General features: G+C 38.6%; 1 protein-coding gene and 1 long non-coding RNA gene across 19 annotated transcripts in view; one reads left to right on the forward strand and one right to left on the reverse strand.

Annotated features, from left to right (window-relative positions):
* ZNF644 (zinc finger protein 644) overlaps nucleotides 1-22801 on the forward strand; it is a 98904-nt gene that overhangs the window by 64378 nt on the left and 11725 nt on the right. For 12 of the 18 annotated variants that reach the window (XM_072968245.1, XM_072968248.1, XM_072968251.1 and 9 more), the window contains 3 exons: nucleotides 11534-14571; nucleotides 14752-15357; nucleotides 17259-17381. The exons of 4 other annotated variants lie outside the window; for them this stretch is intronic. In XM_072968245.1, coding sequence (XP_072824346.1) covers nucleotides 11534-14571; nucleotides 14752-15357; nucleotides 17259-17381 — 3767 coding nt within the window. The remainder of the gene's footprint in view (nucleotides 1-11533; nucleotides 14572-14751; nucleotides 15358-17258; nucleotides 17382-22801) is intronic. 2 more of the 18 variants (XM_072968255.1, XM_072968257.1) reach the window with 1 other exon arrangement.
* Nucleotides 8179-9064, reverse strand: LOC140698546 (uncharacterized). The gene is made up of 2 exons (XR_012076366.1): nucleotides 8941-9064; nucleotides 8179-8510 (listed from the first exon to the last, which is right to left on the reverse strand). It is a non-coding gene; the product is annotated as an uncharacterized lncRNA (long non-coding RNA).

Below are 22801 nucleotides of genomic sequence, written 5' to 3' on the forward strand. Positions count from 1 at the left end.
GTCTCTGTGTTACATTTTGGTAATTCCTAGAATATTTCAAACTTTTTCATTATTCAGTTTGTTATAAATATAAAGCTTAAAGGAGTTGCTTCTTATGGATGAGCAAAATGTTTTGAGATGGAATCTACTCCTGGTGAAGATGCTGTGAAGATTCTTGAAATGACAACAAAAGATTTAGAATATTACATAAACTTAGTTGATAAATCAGCAGCAGGGTTTGAGAGGGTTGACTCTAGTTTCAAAAGAAGTTCTATTGTGGGTTAAATGCTATCAAAAAGCATTGTATGCTATAGAGAAATTGTTCGTGAAAGGAGGAGTCAACCTGTGTGGCAAATTTTATTGGTTGTCTTATTTTAAGAAATTGCCACAGCCATCCCAGACTTCAGCAACTACCACTCTGATCAGTCATCAGCCATCCCATCCAGGCAAGACCCTCCACCAGCAAGAAGATTACAACTTGCTGAAGGCTCCTATGATGATTAGTGTTCTTTTAGCAATAAAGTATTTTAATTAAGGTATGTACATTTTTTAGACATACAATACATACAATATGCTAAACAATGTACTTTTTTTTAGAAATAACTGTTGTATGCTACAGTTGACTCTTGAAAAACCAGGGGGTTGTTGGGGTGCCGACTTTCTGCACAGTCGAAAATCCAAGTATAACTTAGAGTCAGCCCTCTGTATTTGAGGTTCCTCATCCACAGATTCAGCAGCTTCGGATTGTGCAGCACTATGGGGTGCACTGTGTGGACCTGTGCAGTTCAAACCCCTGTTGCTCAAGGGCCAACTGCACGGTGTAATCATAGCTTTTATACTCACTGGGAAACCAAACATTTTGCCTTGTCTCTCTCTATTGCAGTATTTTTTTGCAGTTGTCTGAAACTGAACCCACGGTATCTCCGGGGTGTGCCTGCATATAGAATTGTGCCGTCTGCAAATAAGTAGTTTTACTTTTTTCTTTCCAGCTGGATGCCTTCTGTTTATTTTACTTGCATAATTGCTGTGCTTGGAACTTTCCGTACAATGCTAAATAGCAGTGGTAAAAGCAGGCAGCCTTGGATTGGGGGGAAATTTTGTCTTTTACTATTGGTGAGTGTGATGTTAGCCGTGGGCGCTTCATGGATGCCTTGTATCATGTTAAGGAAACTCCTTCTAATCCTGGCTTCCTGAGTGCTTTAAATCGTGAAACAGTGCTGGATCTTGTCAAGTTTCTGCATCTGTTGAGACTACTGTGTAGTTTTTCCCTTTGTCCTATTGATATGATGTATTACATTGATTGCTTTTCTTAAATTGAACCATCTTGATAAATGTTATGGAGAAAAAAAGGGTAAACTGGTGTGTGTTTGAGAATGTCAGCAATGGGGAGAAGGTGAGTGAGTTTTGGATGTAATTTTAACCAGCGTCATCCGGGTAGGCATTACTCGAAAGAAAGTAGTTGAGCAAAAGCAGATTAGATGGGGGGTTTGCCATGAGAGTTCCTGGGAGAGAGAGCATTCCAGCTCAGGGATAGTCAGTGCTAGGGCTTCATGTGGAAAGAATGTGTTCAAGGAATAGCTGGAACTGGGTGACTGAGTTGAGGAGAGGAGAAAGAAATGAGTTCAAAGAGTTACTGAGAAGGACCTTTGTAGGACCTTTTATAGGGTATCATAAGGATGTTTTTTTCTTTGAGGGAAAGACAGGGAGCCATCGAAAGGTTTTGAGAAAATTTCTCCCTCTTAGGTTTTAAAATGATAACTCTGGTTGCAGTGCTGAGAATATATGGTACGTGGGCAAGAGTAGATACACGGAGACCAGATGAGGAAGCTGTTGAAATAATACAGGGAGAGACAGTAGTGGGCCTGGGTATGGCAGGAGTGAGAGGCAAGTGCCTTCTAGATGCCATCTGAAGATGATGGCAGTAGGATTTCCTGATGGTTTGGGTTTGGATATGAAGCGTGAATGAAAGAGGACAAGGAAGATAAGAAAAAGGAGTAGAAGGTTACAGCAGACTATTGCGTTGCTCACTGAAGAGGGAGAGAGTGGGAAGGGTGGAGGAGATTGCAGCAAGTGCATTCTGCTTATGTAAGTTTTTCCCCATAAATTTGACTTTTTAAAACCTTAGTTTGGTGGCACTACTGATGATGAACTGTGTGTTCTTGTTCCTTTGCAGATAGGCTTCTTTGTTTTGTTTTCTAGAATTAAGTAGACTTCTTCCTTTCATTCTTAGAGTTCTGAAAAGTCCTCAAGAGCCATGTCTTTTCTTCATCCTGCTGCGCAGCCTTGGAGCCCTATTAGTCTGACAATTTCCATGTTTCTTGAGCTCTGAAATCTTTTTCTGTTGTGTCCCCTTCCTTGCTCCCCTGGTTTCCTCTTCTCTAATTATACTTGTTAAAATGTGTGAGTCTAGACGTAACGTCTCTTACTTCCTCTCTTACTTTTTTGTGCTCGTCCCACTCCCTAGTGAAAGGATCTTCCTACTGGAGGATTACTTCAGTTCACCAGCTATGTTTGCTCTGCTCTTCAGCTCGTCTATTGAGAATTGCTTTTGCTTGGTTACTTTTTTAGTAATTTTTCATTTCAGAGTTGTTAGCCTCCTGCTCAAAGCATATTGTGCTTTATTTGAAACACAACAGCTTCCAGGATCTGCGGATATGAAGTACGTTTACTCCTTGTACTCTTGTAGTGATTAACCTTGTAATTTAAGCAGACGTTGAGTGTGTGTTTCAGTCACAGTGAATACTAGCGGGTACTCTCAGCCTCGTTGCTGTAAAGGCCCGCTCAGCAGGCTGTGTTTAGCCATTTTCAGGTCCCTTCCCACACTCAGCCTTTGGGTGGGAGGGTTTCCTGAAGGGGGAGGGCAGTGGTACCGTCGCGCACTGCACCCTCAGCCTGAGTGCTGTGTCGTTTGTCTCCGCACGGGACTGCGTAGGCAACGTAATTTGAACCCCGAGCTTTGAAGTTACTGCTCCACTGACGTCTCGACGGGAAGTCTGATGCTGTTCTGATTCCCATTCTTTTGCATGAAGCCTGTTTTTAGTTTTTGTTTTATTTGAGATTGTCATCTCCCTTGTCTCTGGCTGTTCTGGGTCATGGTTTTATTTCCCTTGGCATGTCCCTCTCTTCTAGTCCGTCTGTTTTCATCTCATTGGCATCGTGTAAGAGAGGAAAGATAAATTCATGTCCTCGATAGAGCTAAGGAATCAGAAACTCTTAGATCCTGAGTGGCCACGTTGTTTTCCTTGGAACACCGGGTTATTGAATGTGGCTTCCCTGAAGCCCTGCCTTGTCCCCATAGGAGTGGTACGGTTCTGGTCCCAGCACCTCTTAAGAAACGCGTCTCCCCGGGGCTCTTTAGCGTCTGCTCACTCACCTTGTTTATTATACCCTGGGGGTGGTGTCAGGTCCCAGACGCTCCTTCCAGAATACATTTCTGCTTGTGCGGGTCTCCTTCACCACTAAGAGCAGTGCACAAATCCAGTGTCGTCATCAGATAAATGAGGCAAGGGTCATGGGGAAAACGCTGAGTGAGCACTTGCTGAACATCAGTCCCTTTGCCCCATGTTTTATGTACATTGTCTTAATCCTCACAATCTTATAAGTAGTTTTCACTCTTACTTTGTTGATGAAACAACTTGAAGGGAAGTGGAGTAACTGCACTAAGCTGGAAGCTGTGGAGCTGGTTCTCAAACCCAGGCATGTCTGCTTCTGAGAGGGAGTTTCTGACACTGCACTATAAAATTTAGCTAAAGCCCTCTCTTTCCTGCGAGGCCTTTCTTGCCGCGGTCTTCTGTAGGACATTCCGCTCCCTCTGAGCTGGAGTGTGTAGCCCACGCTGTTCACTGGGGACGTGATGCATTGCTCACTGACAGCAGGCTTTGTACGTGCGCATCCTGTGTGGCCTTCCTCAGACTGCGGTACAATTTGTTTTAAAGCTACCAGCAACACTCAGGTTTAAATATGCGTTAGTCACCGTTCATAGAACGGGGGTGTACTATTGATAACATTTTGGTTTTATTGGCCGGTTAGGTTGGAAGTCATGCATTCTGTCTCTCGTGGTTCAGAATTGCTGCTCTTGCCCCTACCATCAGTCTCTTCATATTGAGTAAACCTGAAGGAAATTCTTTTAAATCGTAATTGTTTGAAAAGAGCTCTACATTTAATTATTAAATAAGTACTTGCATTTTCTGAATATAATGTAGTGTTTTCTATAACATTTTGATGAAATTTGTAAATTAAATTCACAGTTATAAATGGTTTTATAATTAAAACTTCAGAATTGAACATGTAATGCGTAAAATTTATTAGCAGGTCAAATGTAAAATCAGAAGAAAAGCAGTGGCTGGTTTATAATTTGCCATCGAAAAAATATGTTTTTTTTTTTAAGACAGTGATATGAGAGAGGTGCATACTTTGTTTTAAGGAAAGCAAATTTCTTCATACATTCTTCAAATATATTCTTCAAAATATATTTCAATTTTGTAATTGTTAATGTCAGTAAGAGAGTTCATGTTTAATAAAAATACTACTTTATAGAAAGTAAAACTTCTAGTTCTGTTTCATTTTTCTAGTTCTCAGTGAAAGTGTCACTTTCCGATCTAAATGTACATAAATTTTGAATTTACTTACCACAGTTCAAATGTGTATAATATATATGAGAGTTTAAATACCTGTTATAGAAGAACTTTTTTTTTTTATGATCTGAACCCCTCCTTCAGTAAAATTAAATTGTAATCCTGGGAAATAACGTTCATGTTTACTTCCCATTAGACTATAAGCAATTTTGTGTTTCCTAAATATGGTTAATATGTGATTAGCAGATGAATTAATGGAACTTTTATAATAAGAGTTTTACTTTAACCATTAAAATCTACAAAAGTTTTTTTTAATACATACGATTGACTGTGTGAAGCTTTGAATTTGAAAGAGTTGGCAAAATTGTTTGAGTATTACAAGGAAACTAGCGTAACATTTCTTAAGTTCCAGGCAATATATCAAGGCACAGATTATCTCTTTGACTGTTGTAAGGAGTTCTTTCAAAGCCACACTTGTTTGCATTTGCAGTCCTGCCCCTAATTTTGATGTGGTTACTGTAATGGAGCTTGATCCTGTGGAATCATTCATGGTTGGGGCAGAAGTTTCATCAGCAGCACCTAGAACACTCTTACTTTTTGAGTTGTTGAATGAATTCCCAGCTTCTCCTGAGTAACCAGTAGGCAAGTCAACATCTGACATTGATGGTGCTAATTCTGTACTTCAAGGTTTTCTTCCTCACATTTCCTTATCTCTTGCTGATTGTTGTCAAGTGCATAGGCACAGTAATTTTTTAATGATGAAATTCTCTTTGCCCTTAAGAATTATTTCTCTCTGAAGCAGTTCATTCCATATGCATATATAATATTTGTCTTACCACTTTGGGTATTTTTTTATTATCTCTGTTTTCACTTCTAATATAATTACATGTTTCGTCTTCCTAGGACTTCTAACATGCTTATTTTGCACTTATTAAACATGGTGGGTTAATGAAATATCTTAAGAACAAAGAGCAAAGTCATAGACTGAAGAACCCCAAAAGACCCAAAGTAAAGTAAGAATTTGTGGCAGTTTAAAACTCTGTTGGTAGAGGGCACAGTTGACACACTGCCTCTGCAGTGTGGAATTGACACATTTTGGACTTGTGTTAATTTATACTAATGTGGTCAGAAATTTGATTGGTTTGTAAGTCATCTGAAGGAATTTATCACGCATTTAAATTTTTTAAGAAGACGTGAATTGTTCTTTTTGGAACCGTGTGCATGTTTGTCATTTACCCTATCAAAACTGAGATGATCATTTGTCTTGTTCTGACTGTGTGAAAGCACAACACAGCAGTCACTCCATGTTGCATATGACGTAGGGCTCTCCTTTGGTGCATCTGCAGTTCATTGCTTTGCCTCTTCCAGTTGGAAAATTCTTCACTAGGAAATTGACCTTTGATTAGTGAATGTCCATTTGCTTTTCTGCTATTGTTGCTTCTCATTATTAAATAATTTTGCCAGGTTGTTAAAGTTATGCCTTTGTAGGCCACCTTCTTTTTTCCTCTTTGCCTTACCTGCTGCTTGGGTTTACCTATAGCAGCTTCTTGAGATGTGTCAAACTCTGTTTAGTACTTAACATACTTTGCAATAGGAATCACTTTGTATTATTAGGTATTTATGATCTAGTACCTAACTGTCTGTAACGTCTGTTAAGTAATGAGGATGATACATGGCATCGGGAACACAGCTATTCAACAAGTTCAGTGTAATTTGGACACAGGTACTAAAATCATACCTGGATCATTAGTGTGTCATGGCAGTGCCACATGCTGCCGGCTAGAAAGTATTACGTGCCCAATGTTTGTTTTTTTTTTCTACTCATTATGTATGTATTTTCTAGATTTCAAGCTCAGTGACAGTTTTATCTTTGGTGTTGCCAGTAGGAAAAAGACCTCTTTGTACATAGAGTTTTTGTGTTGCAAACCGCTCTAAGGCCTCAGTGTGGTAAGTCATTTAGTGCTGTATTTCATTGTTCAAGAATCGGCTTATCAACATATTACAAGTTAACTAAAGGATTATTTCCGGTAGTTTTGAATTTAGAGAATATTTTTAAAGTTCAATAGTATAAATTTAACTTCTGTTTTTAGCTCAATATTTCAAATAATGTCAAATGTTAGTAATACACTAACCAAACTTTAAGCGTATTATATAGTACATATGAGAAAGGACCCTAGAAATCATCTTATCTCATCTCCAGTGCGACATTCCCTCCCGCAGTGTCCCTGACCAGCAGTCCAGCCTGCCGAGCCACTCAGCTCACTCTTGTGTAAGACAACCTTGTGCGATGCTGAATGGTTCCTGTTTCTAGTTTTTCTTAACCTTGAGGTGAAATCCACATCTGTATGATTCAGACACATTGATTAGACATTTGAAGATTATTCATTCTATTGGCTAATTGTTAGGCTAAACATAACAGGTTTTCCCTTCATTTCATTTTGTGATGTGCTGGATACCCTTACGAACGTTCAGCATTTCGTTTAGTGTTTTCTCTCAGTGCGCTGTGTCGGCGTTAGGGCGCTGCCTGGATGACTTGGTTATACGTGGTGTGCTCTGTCCTCACTTGCATCATGCGCTAGGGGGAACTTAGGTACGTGTGTTGTGTACAGTGTATATATAGACTTAAATACCGAAGTAATTTTAGATGTAGTATTTCAGTTAATTAAGATTTGTGTTGCAATTAGAATGACAATTGTGAGTGATTTTTCTCTTCTTGACCCAACCTCATATATGACTAACTGAAGTTGTCATGTGTTCTCAAGGATAATTTAAATGAACATGGGGTTTGTGAAAATCTCACAGATCCTAACTATAACTCTGCTAGTGGGCAACATTATAATTTATTTATAGCTATGTAATATAGTTATTAATGAACTAATGCATAATGAGGGCAAATTGTACTATATTTTTGTGTGAAATTATACTACAAGACAAAGGTTGGCATTATGTAATAAGTACCCACAAAATATTAACCTACTTGCAATAAATACAATTAATAATGTACATAAAAGAATGAAATTAAGCTAATTTTCTATGAAAAAAAGAATTATTCATGAACCGAAAGTGGACAGCATAGATTTGATGACAGGAAGGTTGTATCTAATCTGAATTACTTAGTGACCCAGGAAGCTTGCTCAGAGGGATTACAGAATAATTATGTTAATATGCAATTATCACCTCATTTCTTCTGTAGTAACCTCAAGATGTAGTGTAGTGAGGGTGTTATAGCAAGTGCTGATAGTTTGCAAAAATACTGATGTTTGAGATTTCTGAGACAATAAGTCTAGCTTGAGGCACATACGTGATGATCTGCCATCTTGAAGACAGATCTGACCTCTGCACTTTTTTTAGTGCTCACGGGGTATAACTGCAGGCAGTCATAGCTGTGGAGCTCATTATGATCTTCTGGAAACTGAAATATGTTTTATGTAGATTTAAAACTCCATTTGCAGCTTTTTGCGAAGTGTGTGAATGTTTTTAAAGGACATCTAAAAAATCAGTTAAAGGAAAAATTTTATGGTTATATGATTCATGGAGGAGGACATAGTAATAGTGTTTAAATATTTAGTGAAAAGATCCTAACTGATGCAGCAATTTCATTGAAATTTAGAGAGGCCAAACAATATAACATTAGTTTGTTTATTTTATTTTTTTAAACTTAATAAATACTGTCTACTTTCAAATATGTCCCCTACTTTGTTATATTAACATAAACTGGTATTAATGACTCTGTTACATGTGTTTTTCTATATAAAGACAGTTGAAAAAACTATCTGAGACAGTGTGAAATTAGCTTATAGGTCAAATGTTTTCATGCCTGGATGCCACACAGGCATCTGTGAACAGAAGGAGATAATTTTTGGTGTCAAAATTCTGGATCCATTATTCAGTGCAACGGATTTTGGTGATCCATTGTTCTATGTTGTATCCCAGTGCAGGAGCGGTGAGTCTTGAATACTGTTAAGAAAAAATGTATCTTGAACATTTTTCATTTAAAATACCTTCTGAAAATTAAACCAGAAAATTTTTCCTTTCTTGCTAAAATACCAGCTTACTGGTTCAAGTTCTTATAGCATATTTTTTTAACTGATACAGTAGATTTTTAATATTAATGTGCTAATAAGAAATTTTTTCTGAAAAAAAAGTAACTTCTCTATTTGTGATTAGAGATAATCAAATTGGAAGCAAGTAAGGCATTTTTCATTATGTAGGTGTAAAGAACTTCAATTGTTAAAGACCTGATTTTATATTTTAACAGTATTTGATTTGATCTTTCATTTTTCTTCTTAGTACATGTGTTTTGTATATAAAAATATCTGTTATACACATATATTCTTTCTTATGTTTTGGGGCAAAATACTTTAATATCTTCAAAATTTCAACTCACGGTAGGCTCTTATAAAGCCATTCTGGTAATAAGGATGCAATCTCCAAGCTGACGTGATGTTCCCATAGTTTGTCACCCTGCTGTTCAGGGAGTACCAATGAAGTTGCTTTAAATGGAAAGCGTCTGTTCCATCTCTGAACCTCTAACACCAGAACAGATGGGTGGAACATGGAACATGGAAGGTTTTACCTCTGAGGTGGTAACAGTGAAGCCACTCATTAACACTGAATTTACCACTTCGTTAGCAACGCTGCTTCCTGTTGAGAAAAGCTAATATAGGCTTTCAGATCGACTGAGCATGTATTTGTCTACCTCAGTGATTGTGAAAAAGAGGAATAGGAAGTAAATGTCTTTCAGGCTAGTTTTAAAAAAAATTCTATCATCCATTTCAGATTTGTGAGATTGTTCCTATCTGGGCATTTTACTTTTTCTAGCTAACTTAATGGAAATGCCAAGAATGGGTAATGGTATAGCACCGAGCTTTGCTTTTCTTCTCACTGACATTTGCACACGCTTTCCTAGCTCATGTTTATGTGCTGCCTGTTTTTAACTGGTGTGTATGTGATGCAGAGACCCCTGCTGGGTGCTGCATTAGCACCATTTTGGAGTGATATCATTGAATATGATCTTATTTGAAGTCTATTTTTATTACTGTGGAAATTTGCCAGTCTCACAGCAGAACTCTAAGACTTACGAGGGGCAGAAAAAATGATTATTGATATAAACAATAATACCAAAGAAAGATATTTGTAGTATTTATTGTATTAAAGAACACATCTTAAGGAGAGAATATGGTCATATTTGTAGGTGCTGCTGTAAGTTATGAAATAAGAAGAAAGCAATTAGAAACAATTCTTTTATTCTTGAACTAGATTTAACATTTTACAAAGCATGTAATTGGTCCCATAAAAGATATTGGAAATAATGAACTTTATTGAAAATGTTTTAATTTGTAGATAGCAATTGTAAGTTCCTGCTCTCCTACGTTAGGATTACACATTGTACAAATTAAAAATACTGTAAAAGAAAAATGGAAGACTTTATTCTTTATCTGAGGACAGGAACCTAGTCTGAATTCCTGCTACTAGACAGTGCCTGGCACACAGTAAGCAGTCAGTAAATATTTGGAGAATAAACTGTACTTAATACTAGGTGCAAGAAAAAGAAATAAGGAACTTTATGCCAGTACTTCAGATAATTAAATACCTGGGGTTGCCGAATAGCGGTTCTTTAAATTGTACTTAAGGGTTGTTGGGTACTTTGAAGGCCTTGGTACAATTGCTGAGTCCAGAAGTCAGAACTGTGATGGAATTTGCATTACTTGAATGGACTGTCCACATTTCATAGAAAGAAAATTGTTTTTCTTCTTATACTTTAGGAACTTTTAATTTTGTAATTGTGCTTTTATTCATTCACCGTGTTAGTCCTTTATTCGACAAAAATTGCTGAGTATCTATGCCAAGCATTGTACTAGGTTCTAGAGATAAGAAGGTGGCTGTGTCCCTGCCCTCAAAGAGCTTACATTCTTCCAAGAAGATAGGTAATTCCTATATAATGCGGCCATTTTTAAGAGCAAAGTAAGAACAGGGTACAAAGAAACTCTTCATATTAGAGGCAGTAATTATAACCATGGTGTGTATGTCTTTCAAATTTTCAGAAATTTCCTTTTAAAATATTCTGCTGTCTTCTCATAATGCTTAAATATGTTATCAAATATGCCTAGAAAAATATAATGTATATTTTATATGAGGTAAAGTAAAAACTTAACATATTTTTGATGTTTCGGAGTAAAAATTTTTAGATCATTGCAGTAGACTGTCAGATCATAAATGAGGTAACTGCCTTCAGGGAATGCCTGGAACTGGGGGACTTGGGTTATGAAAGTTTGAAGAAACAAAATTTCATTAATTTTAACTTTACTAATTTAGAATGAAGGATAATTTGCATAAGGAATGAATAAAACCCAGTGAATAAAACATTTTTTAAATTAGTAGAAATTTTAGGAGAATGAAACACTAAGAGCAAAGCAGTCTTATTTTAAATAAGAAATACTGTTTCATACATCGCCCACTGATGTTGCTAGCACGCGTGTACATTCAAGTAAGCGGCTTTCCCGGCAGTGTTCTGTTACCTTCCTCTGAGAAGGAACTTACTATACATGATAGAACTTTTACTTTCTACACTATTTAACAGCTTACATTATTCTCCAGTATAGAATGTCCCTAATAAATCTACTTAAGTGAGATAATTTTTTATCAGCAATCTGTGTATGAGATTTTAAAAGTTTTTTTCAGTCTGTAGCATACTCATTTATATTACGTGCCTGTGTGTTTGTGTTCATGCTGCTTTTCCCTAGACATTTTGTATATGTGTAGTGTTGGATTGCTGTTGCCTAGCAAAAGGAAAAATTAACCTCTGCAACACTTTTGAAGTCTTTTGACTTTCTAAAGTGTTTTTCATTCTTGAAAAATTATTAGGATCTTAATATAAAGAGTAGAATTAAGCTAATAAAAATATATACTTTCAACTCTCCATTCTTTCTAATAATATTTTCTCATTCATGCAAAACTAAATTTTTTTTTCCATTTTCTAGACTAAATGTGTTAAATGGGCTTGCCAACAATATGGATGATTTGAAGATAAACACCGATATTTCTGGTGCTAAAGAAGAACTCCTAAATGACAACAGTTTTATCTCAGACAAAGAGAGTGGAGTTCGTAAACCAAAAGATTGTCAAATACCATTTCAGAAAAACAATACATTCACTCTGCCTGAAGAACTGTCAGAGGACAAATCTGAAAAAGCCTTAAGTGGAGGCCAGTCTGCCCTGTTTGTACACGCTGGTGCTCCCACTGTCTCTAGTGAAGACTTTCTCTTGCCTAAAGGAGCTGCTGTTAATGGACCAGTTTCACACTCCTCCTTGTCTAAGACTTCCAGTATGAATAAAGGCAGTGTTTCATTAACCACTGGACAGCCTGTGGATCAGCCAACAACGGAATCTTGTTCAGCTTTGAAGGTGGCAGCAGATCTTCAGCTGTCCACACCACAGAAAGCAAATCAACACCAAGTTTTATTTTTGTTATCAGATGTAGCACATGCTAAGAATCCAGCCCATTCCATTAAAAAACTACCTACCTCTGCTTCAGTTGGTTGTGACATTCAGAATTCAGTAGGGAGTAGTATAAAGTCAGGCAGCACTTTAATAAACCAAGTGGAGGTGGGCGAGGATAGTGATGATGTGTTGGTAAAAGATGACTGTGTCAGTACATTAACAGGAACTTGCTCAGGTACAGATGAATTTAGGTCAGGAAATGATGCCAACTGGGATCCCCAAAAAGAGTTCATTCAGTTTCTTATGACTAATGAAGATACAGTAGACAAAGCTCCAGCTCACTCTAAAGTAGGTCTAGAAAAAAAGAGAAAACGAAAAATGGATGTAAGCAAGATAACTCGTTACACTGAGGATTGCTTTAGTGACTCCAATTGTGTGCCCAATAAATCAAAAATGCTAGAAGTAGACTTTATGGAACAGAATGAAGAAGTGCAAGCAGTTGACTCACAGAAATACGCATTATCAAAAGTGAAGCCTGAATCAACTGAGGAAGACTTGGAATCTGTGGATGCCTTTCAGCATCTAATTTATAACCCAGAGAAGTGTGGAGAAGACAGTTCCCCTGTTCACACCAGCACTTTCCTTGCAAATACCTTGAAAAAGAAATGTGAAGAAAGTGATTCCGAGTCACCTGCTACCTTCAGCACTGAAGAGCCGTCGTTCTACCCCTGTACAAAGTGCAATGTGAATTTTAGGGAGAAGAAGCACCTCCACAGGCATATGATGTATCACTTAGATGGCAACAGTCACTTTCGCCATCTTAACGTCCCAAGGCCATACGCTTGTAGAGAGTGTGGACGGACGTTTCGGGATCGTAACTCACTACTAAAGCATATGATTATTCACCAAGAAAGAAGACAGAAATTAATGGAGGAAATTCGTGAGTTGAAAGAACTTCAGGATGAAGGGAGAAGTGCACGGCTTCAGTGCCCTCAGTGTGTGTTTGGTACCAACTGCCCTAAAACGTTTGTGCAGCATGCTAAGACTCATGAAAAAGACAAAAGGTACTACTGCTGTGAGGAGTGCAACTTCATGGCCGTGACAGAAAATGAGTTGGAATGCCATCGAGGAATTGCCCACGGGGCAGTGGTAAAATGCCCTATCGTCAGTTCTGACGTGGCGCAGAGAAAAACGCAAAAAAAGACTTTCATGAAAGACCCTGTTACTGGATCATCCAAAAAGTCAGCTACTTACATATGTAAGATGTGTCCTTTCACTGCTTCAGCCAGAAGTATTTTAAAAAAACACACAGAGTACTTGCATTCGTCATCATGTGTTGACTCATTTGGCAGCCCTCTGGGACTTGATAAAAGAAAAAGTGACATCCTCGAAGAACCTGTAGATATCGACAGTCCTAAACCATTAGCTAAACAACAGTCAGCAACATTTCCAAAGAACTCTGCTTTAAAACAAGATGTGAAGCGAACATTTGGATCATCCTCACAATCCAGTAATTTTTCAAAACTCCATAAGCGGCCACACAGGATACAGAAGGCTCGAAAGAGCATCGCTCAGCCAGGGGTCGGTGTGGGCGCTCAGAGAAACTCTCCCCCCGAGGCTGTTACAGCTAAAAGCAGCGCTGACCAAAAACCCAAGTATTTCCATCCAGCAGCAAAAGACAAATCTAATGCCAAGGCAAACAGCAACTATTTATACAGACATAAATATGAGAACTACAGGATGATCAAAAAATCAGGTGAATCATATCCTCTACATTTCAAAAAAGAAGCTACTTCGTTGAATTCTCTGCATCTGTTTTCATCATCAAGTAATTCTCACAACAATAGTTTTATTTCAGACCCTCACAACTCTGACACCAAAAGGCCAGAAAGCTTCAAAGACCACAGGCGTGTAGCTGTGAGGAGAGCAGTTAAGGAATCCAAGAAGGAAAGTTCTGTTGGAGGAGAAGACTTGGACAGCTATCCAGATTTCTTGCATAAAATGACCGTTGTTGTTTTGCAGAAACTCAATTCTGCTGAAAAGAAAGATAGCTACGAAACAGAAGACGAAAGTTCCTGGGACAATGTTGAGCTGGGTGACTACGCTACACAGACTGTGGAGGATGACTCCTACAGTGACATTAATCAGGAGCATGTGAACCTGTTCCCACTGTTTAAAAGCAAGGTGGAAGGCCAAGAGCCTGGAGAAAGTACTGCCCTTAGTTATGATCAGAACGATGGCTTTTATTTTGAATATTACGAAGATGCTGGAACTAATAGCTTTCTGCATGAGATACATGATCCTCAGCATTTGGAAAATGCAGAAACTTCATTGTCAAAACACAGTTCTGTTTTTCATTGGACTGATCTGTCTCTTGAGAAGAAATCGTGTCCTTACTGCCCAGCAACATTTGAAACAGGTGTTGGGCTGTCAAATCATGTCCGGGGACATCTCCACAGAGCAGGGCTGAGCTACGAAGCCCGTCATGTTGTTTCACCTGAACAAATAGCCACAAGTGACAAAATGCAGCATTTCAAAAGGACTGGGACAGGAACACCCGTTAAGCGAGTTAGAAAAGGTAAGTTTTCATGTGGATCATTTGGGCTAATATGTCTGTGTTTGAATTCAAAGGACTTGAAGGTTTTGCTCACATTTGGTCTTTGTTAGAATCACATAATTTTATATTTTAGAGTTGATTTGTTTTAAGGTGACCAGTTTATAAGAAATTCTGATAATACTCTTAAAAACTTTTTTTTAGCTATAGAGAAGTCCGAAGCCACCTCTGAACACACTTGTCAGCTCTGTGGTGGTTGGTTTGATACTAAAATCGGATTATCAAATCATGTTAGAGGCCACCTAAAAAGACTGGGAAAGACCAAATGGGACGCTCACAAGTCTCCCATCTGTGTTCTAAATGAGATGATGCAAAACGAAGAAAAATACGAGAAGATCTTAAAGGCACTGAACAGTCGTCGTATTATTCCTAGACCATTTGTAGCTCAAAAATTCGCATCAAGTGATGACTTTCTGTCTCAAAGTGTTATACCTCTTGAAACATACCGTAATGGCCTAAAGACTGAAGCTTTATCAGTGTCTGCATCAGAGGAAGAAGGGCTGAGTTTCTTAAATGAATACGATGAAACGAAACCAGAACTGCCCAGTGGAAGAAAGAGTCAGTCTCTTACACTGATAGAACTGCTTAAAAATAAAAGGATGGGAGAAGAGCGGAATTCTTCTGTTTCTCCTCAAAAGATCCATAATCAAACTGCAAGAAAGAGATTTGTTCAGAAATGTGTTCTTCCATTAAATGAAGACAGTCCACTGATGTACCAACCACAGAAAATGGACTTCGCTATGCACTCAGGTAAGAGGACGTTTGTGACCATTGGATGTAATTTACACACAATTTAATCACGCTTCCTGTAGTGGGATATGTGTAGAAAATACTTTCTCAGAACCTTTTTCATTTAAGCTGCTTTTTTTGCAGAGCAGAGGTTGGTTATAGTGTTATTTCTGTATAAATCATCAACTGATGTTCCTCAGCACAGAGTTCTCTGTGCCTCGTCTCTTGGTCTCAATGTAAGGTGAGAACTAAAGCAAAAACAAACTGGGGAAAAAAAAATAAATAAAGCTGACCTGTAAAGATAAAATGTGCTGTGGCTGGGGGCTGGTTCTTTGGATGGGAGGTTGCATTGTTCAGAAGCAGTGTTACTGACAAGGATGCCATATTTTTTGCCATGCTCCAAAGTGATGCTGTTTGCAAGATTTTAGTTGTTGGTTTTCCTACTGCTTAGGTGAAACAAAACACTCTTTAAACTGAATGGATTGGTATCTATTGTGTGTTGTGATTAACCCAAAGAAACTTCTCCCAGTCCAGTTTCTCATTGTATCGTGGTACAGTTTGGTTTTGGAGAACTGTTGTGAGTACAGAACATTGGTTTAGGCTTTGAGATTTTACTGTGGTGTTCTAATGGGACAGAACAGATGGTTTAGCTTAGTGGTTGTGCACCAGTGGTTTTTCTTTTCAAAGAAATATTTTGTATGTATTGGCAAATGATGTGGCAGGTAAAGTTGCCAAGCTTTGTTTGGTGTTCCTAAGTCTGGTTTTATAATTTTGGACTAGAAAAATGTTGTGTCTTTGTAGGTTTCCCTTGGAAGTTAAGAATGTTGAAGATGAATTTAGATGGGCTCATAATTTCAGCCCTGGGTTGAGTGTGTCTGAGGCAAAAGGCACTGGTCGGTGGATCAATAGCGAGTTGCTTTGCTTGCTCCGGGTGGACATTGGGATACCCCACGTACTTGTAACGCAGTTCTGATTTGAGGGAAGATGACCTTGTACTGTCAGTCGTCTGAAAAACAGTTTCTCTTGTATCGGCTCCTGGTTAATAGGGCTCTTTCTCTTTTACAAAGAAAGTCTTTCAAAGGTAACTTTTTAGCATTTTTCAGAGGGAAATACAAGGAAGGTATGTTAGCTGTGCTGGCCGAAGTACCCTTCGGAGAGGGAAAGCATATTTGCGGCTACCACAGTAATGCCGAAGAAACCAGCTGAAATGTGTTGGGGGCGTGAGGGTTTTCTGAGAAGTTAGGAGTTTATTGTTTCAACTTGTTTTCTTTACCGTGATGACTAAGATGTCAGCTTGTTGATCATTTGTTTAGCACAAAGATTTTAGCAAAAAACTTCAAATCATTAACTTTCATTATTGATTGCACACTCAGAGTAATGAACATAAAATGCCCTGAATAAAATGTTGTGTCTAACAGCTGTTCAGTGGTGTGTTTTACCACCTTTTCTCCCAGCCTTCATCAGAAAGCCTAATTTAGTATTGAGCCTTTTACGGTTTTGTGGGTAAAACACTTTCATTACCACTTTGTCAACTAGACTTTTTAATTTTTTTTATTGGTAATGTTGTAAACTTTGAAACTTCTCAACGGAACTGTGCTATTCAAATCACAGGATTGTATTTTAGGTTTAGGAAATAATCTGCGTAACACAGAAATCTGCAAGAAAGTGACAATAGGTGTTAAATCCAGAGGAGCTCAGAGGTTCAAGACATTCTGCTTCTCCCTTTCCAAAGAGCATGGGTTGGCTCTAAACACTAACTCCAAACGACTAATAGTTAACTTAATACCCCCTCCTTATCTTAAGCTAATTCAATGAACGTTTTTTAAACCATCTTTATTGTGGTGCTTTTCTTCACGCTTTTAGCTAAGAAAATTTCCCTTTCTGAAGTGAGAACTGGATTATAGTTTTCTTTTGAACGATAGGTGTGCCTGTGACGCTTAGAACATGTGTGCATTGCAATACGACGTTTACAAGTGCTGTTAGCCTGTCCAACCACTTACGCGCTTATGCACGAAAGAAGAGTGCTGGACTTTTGACTGGTACAGGTATGTTTGAACAGATAACACAGCAAGTCTGTTTGATACAATATACTTTTTTTTCACACCAGACTGGTGCTAGTTCAGATGATATTTATGGCTTTCTTTTGTAAGCAGCAGTTGAGTTGGAAAACACATTAAATTTCAGCAACTTGTAAACTGTTGGTTATAATTTTAAGCAAGTTACTCTTTTTCATTTGGCTCTTATTGACTTGATTTGGGGGAAAAGGTAACCCAATAGAGATGTGGAGCTTTTGAGTCTACATTATTCCAGCTGATTTTTAAATTATACTGTTCTTGATTTTTAAATTTATTTTTGTTAGTAGATTCTAGTAAGACACCTCTCTTCAGTGAAAAAGATGGTAGTTCTAGCTTGGGAAAATGCTTTATTAGAAAAGGAAATTATATAGAAAACCAAGCAAACTAATGTCTTCATTAGTCTATGGATCAACTCTTTGAGGGGGCGGACCTTAAAAGTGGCTCATGATGACAACTGAATAGATTTTTCTTTCAATGCCCCTGAACTACATTTAAGATGAATGAATGCAGCCGTGCACGTAAGTGTTAGCATGCACATCTCTGTGTTGGTTTTGGTTGGTCAGCCCAGCCTGGCAGATATGCCTCTTCGTGCTGCTAGCTTGCGGGAGTTGTATTCGCTCACTCATACGTGATACTGCTTCTTACAGCCTCCAGAATGCCTCGCTCTTTTCATTTGTAGCCTTTCAAGCTGCCCTGCTTTAGCAAATCCCATTCCTCTCACATCTTAAAATGTTCTCTTTTCTAAGTAAATCTACATTAATCCTTTTGCCTAAAATTCTCCTTCGAGTCTTCGTTTCTCTTGCTCTTTCGTGGCTGCCTTCTGCTTTCTTCCAGTTGCTGTTCACCAGCGGTTTTGCTCCTCCTCGTGTCTTCCTGCAGCTCACATCCCGTATGTTCTTGCCACCAGAGGAACACTTGTCTTCACACTGGTGCCTTTCTTTCTTCTGCTTCTTCGCTTTATCCTTTAACTTAATATATAAATGACCAGGGGTGACTGCTGACCATTTTTATTAAAAAGCAGGAAATAGAGTGAGTTTTACTTTGCTGGACTAGTCCTTCTACTGTGACATTTTAGTCTTTAGGATGTTACTCCTGCTGTCATCAGTCTTAGGGGGTGATTGCAGACATCAGAGGCAGGGAGGCCATGAAAAAAAAAAGAGCCTGTAGAAACAGGACATCCTCATTATTGTTACCATAGCCACCAACTTGTATCGAGTACTTCTGTGTGTCAGGCACTGTGCTTTTCAGCTTACAAGTGTAACATTTAATTTTCACACCACCAGTTGAGTTGTTGGTACTAGAATTCTCTCCGTTTTACAAGAGACTAGAGCTTAGAGAACTTAAGCAAGGTTTCCAGACTAAAGCAGTTAATAATAGCAGAATTGAAGTTCAGATCAAGGCTGTCTTACCCATAGGGCTTTCCTTTTAATCTGTATTGTCTACCACATACAAAATGAAGGCAGCTGGAAATCTGAAGGTGAAGGTGGGTTCACGGTGGGGAGTGTTCTGGGGAAGTCTGACTAGAGGGGGCAGGGACCCAGGAAGTGCTTAGGCCTGGGCTCAGTTTCAGAGGAGTTTAGAAAACGTTCCATTCCTACTGTTCAGGCACGTAAAGTAAACATCCAACAAGGCAGGTGCTGTAGTCCAGTAAAAATGCCTTCACCTCGTCGGAAAGTCCTTCAGAACATAGGACTGATGGCTTATGGATACCTGGCAGTGACCTTCCGGTGACCCAGGGCGCGTTCTCATGGACACTTTGTCATCTAAAAAGTTCCATCATTTGAGAAAAATACAGCACGAGAAGGGATACATTTTTATGGGCATCAAAAGAAAGGGATAGTATGTTTAAAATATTGTTAAACACTTAACCAAAGTGCCAAAGGTGTCAGAAAATACGCAATGTGTTTTCTCTGCCCTTCTCTCTGCCCTAGGACAGAGTGAAGGGAAATGAAGCACTGAAGGGTCTGGGGCGGTGTTTTCTGCAGCCCCTAACCGCTTTTAAGAAACAAAAACTCATGCTCCCGTGGATATTCTGAAACTTTTCCCTGAGTTTTAAGCTCTTCTTGACGAGTAGAGCTACACAGAAGGTATCTTTGCTGCTTATTCATGCGAGTAAGAAGGGTTTTTAAAATCGGCTTTATAAATGTTTTTTGTTTTCCAAGTGGAATTCCGTACTGTATTTATAAAGTCCTCATGCCCACTCTCTTCATCCCTGTCAGTTTAGTATAAACTGGTATAAAGCAGTGGTCCCAACCTGTTGTCCTGGAGGGTCCACTGGGTCATTATAACGGATTCATCAATTCATACGAGTAAAAGGCATTATCGTTCAAGAATATGTAGGTGCTATTTTGATGAAATACAAAAAAAATTTTTTTAATTTCCCTTAATCCAAGTATAGCACAAAACTGAAGCAATGCAAAGGGAGAGCAGGCAGAACTGAAGTCTCCACAGCGGCGTCTGGTGTCTGTCCTCCTAGTTCAGGCCAACTCGGTTCATACGAACATTTAATTATGTGGCCTACTCGGGAGGAAAAACCTTAGGTGCCCCTGGAGGAAATGACAGAGGCCTGCTTGGTTACCTATGATGGAATAAACTCCCAGGCCGCCTTCGATGCCACCAGCTCCTGGTCTCTTCTCTGCGAGCTGGTGGCTTTTTGAGGGAGAGAGAGTGAAAAGGATGCCCCTCCGCTTCCCAAATGTGCACTTACTGGTGGCTCGGCTGCGTCCGACGTCGTGGGCAGACGGAGGGCTTTGCGGGCGTTTTTGACCCTTCAGAGGCTTGTGCGGAAGCTCGGGCCCACCCGGGAAGCATGCACTTGCCGTGCGCAGGGAGGAGTGCTTGTGTGTGCAGGGTTTACACGCCCCTTGAAGGTCACGTGTGGGCCCTTCCTCTGGCGGAAAACTAAGAAAGAGGGAATGTCAAGTAGAAGCGAAGGGGGAAGAACACAGAACTGGGACTCAGGAGCCCTAAGAAATCCTTTTTTTTTTTTAAGAGAAGATACTTAAAATGCCAAACTGTGTAACATAAAGCTAATTTTTATGGTAACAAATATAAGTCCTAATTTAAGTAAAAGGAAATAATGAAGATAGTAGGAAAGCTTTGGAATTAAAGACGTGGAAGAAGTAACTAGACTCGGAACAAAGTTAAATTGTCGAAAAAGAGTAAACTTCATATATTTAAATTTTGCCCAGAGTTGTCCGGTTTATCATCCATTGGGCAGGTTCAGATAAATTGTTTAATAATTTTTTGTGCCTTCAGTTGTGGACAAGCAATTATGAAGCTGCTGTGCTTTTTTGAAGGATCTTTGTCTAAAGAGACTAGTTCAAAGGGCTTACTTTATATCCTACGTTGTAAATTCAAGACATACTTCTTAATCAGGAATTTGTCCCAGTCAGCATAGACTACACTGCTGGTGGACTTCTTTTTCCGGTTTTGTTCTTTTTAGATTAATATCTAAAATACCTCATACAGGTATTTTTCCCTTGGTTGATTATTTATACAGTTTAATTAGAACATTATTAATTTTCATTAAAAATCAGAAATTTCATATAATTCATTTTAAATGCTTTTGGATTTTTTATTTTAACTATCGACTTTTTGTGTCTAGTAACGTTTGAATTAAACGGCATCCTTTTTATACCGGCAGGATGAAGAGCATCAAAGTGACAGTGCCTCTTTCCCTCTCACAAGTGTCCTGGATTGCACAATAAATGATAGGATCACCCTGGTTATTACAATTTTTTAAATATTTAAAGTTATTTAAGGCAAAGTATATTCTATCAACTTAGCTGCAATCAGGAACAAAAAAAATTGCTTTTGTTTTTGTTTTTGTTAGTGAAGATACTGGAGATTGAACCTCAAGACCTTGTGTGTGCTAAGCATTCGCTCTACCACTGAGCTATGCCCCCACGCTCCCCCGAAAATATCTTGAGGTCAAAGTAACAGTGAATTTTTAATAGGTAAAGAAAGGGAAATAATTGAAGTCCAAGTAGGGAGAATGTTGTGAAAGGAAATATATCAGTAAGATGAGTGTGTGTTTGCACAATGCTGTTCTATGATAGCATAGCAATCTGTAACCTCCTAAAAAGAAGAAAAAATAACGGTGGTGTTCAGCATGTTTATTGGAACTTCGTTTTACGTCTTGACCTTATGTACAAATTCATATTCATACATATACACACTTGTTCACTCGTTCACCCACCTGAATTAAGTGCGATGCATTCTAATATTTTCTATTTTACTCTTTTTCATTAAAAATTGATACTGGTCATGATCCAGTAAATTGATTTACTACCCACTAAGAGGTCACTGTCCACAAACTGGAAACACTCCTCTTAAGTGACTCTTTCTTTTAGAAACTGGTAGTGAGTAGAATCAACAGTAGTAATATTTTAGAAATTATAACTCTTCTGTGGCAGCAAGTGAACTTTCTTTACTCACTGTTTTCAGATGTTTATCTGTAGACCATATATTTTAATCAAATGCTCACCTTGGATATTTAAACTAAATTGGGACTTTCTAGCTACTTAAAATCGATGCAGGAAAAATGTTTTTACGTATGGAAACACATTGGGCGTTGCTTCGTCTCAGTGTCTTCAGAACACTTTCGTGCTGACAGTTTGGAAGTAAAGCATTCTACAACAGATCCACCATTATAATTGAAGAGTGACTTTTCCAATGAGAAAAAAATAACTAAAAATTGGTGCTAGATCTTTTAGTCAATACCACTAATGCAATATATCCACATTCTTTTTTTTTTTTTTTTTTAGCAAAATCATTTGTTTTATTTCTCATACCGGTTCCTTTTCAGCGGAACGGTAGATGGCACGTTGCTTAATAGGCTCTTTGCCTGCTTCCGGTCCTGCCGGTGGCGGCGGCACTGGCCACAGAGGCCTGCGGCAGTAAGTGCTGAGGAGCGCCAGGGGCGGACTGGGTGTGAGCCGCTAGGGAAGTCATTCTGTCATTGTAGAAAATGCGGAAGGAACGCTGTCTGCTGAGGGAAAGGGAAAAACAGGACTGAGAAAGCTTTTCAAGATGTATTAAATTACTTGTCTTTTCATGAGTATCTTCTGTGGTGTCTTTTTAAATATTACTGTATTGCATCTTCAAGAAACTACATGCTTTTCTAGTGATTCATTCAGCCTAAAAGAGTACAAGAAAATTTTGATTTTCTACTATAATTAAACTCTAGAGGAACAAACTAGCTTCTAATTAAACCAAATACCTGGACAGTTTCTCCAGGCGAGGCTGTACGTGGGATATGTGAGAGGTGTGAACCATGCCCCGATGTCGGAGACCTTAGGAAAGCGTTGCTCACAACACATGTAAAATTGTCAGAATTAGCGAACTCTGCGGGACAGTATGCAAATAAGTGGTGTATGGACTGTATG

Source organism: Vicugna pacos, chromosome 9, assembly GCF_048564905.1.
Source record: "Vicugna pacos chromosome 9, VicPac4, whole genome shotgun sequence".
In the NCBI taxonomy this organism is placed as follows: domain Eukaryota; kingdom Metazoa; phylum Chordata; class Mammalia; order Artiodactyla; family Camelidae; genus Vicugna; species Vicugna pacos.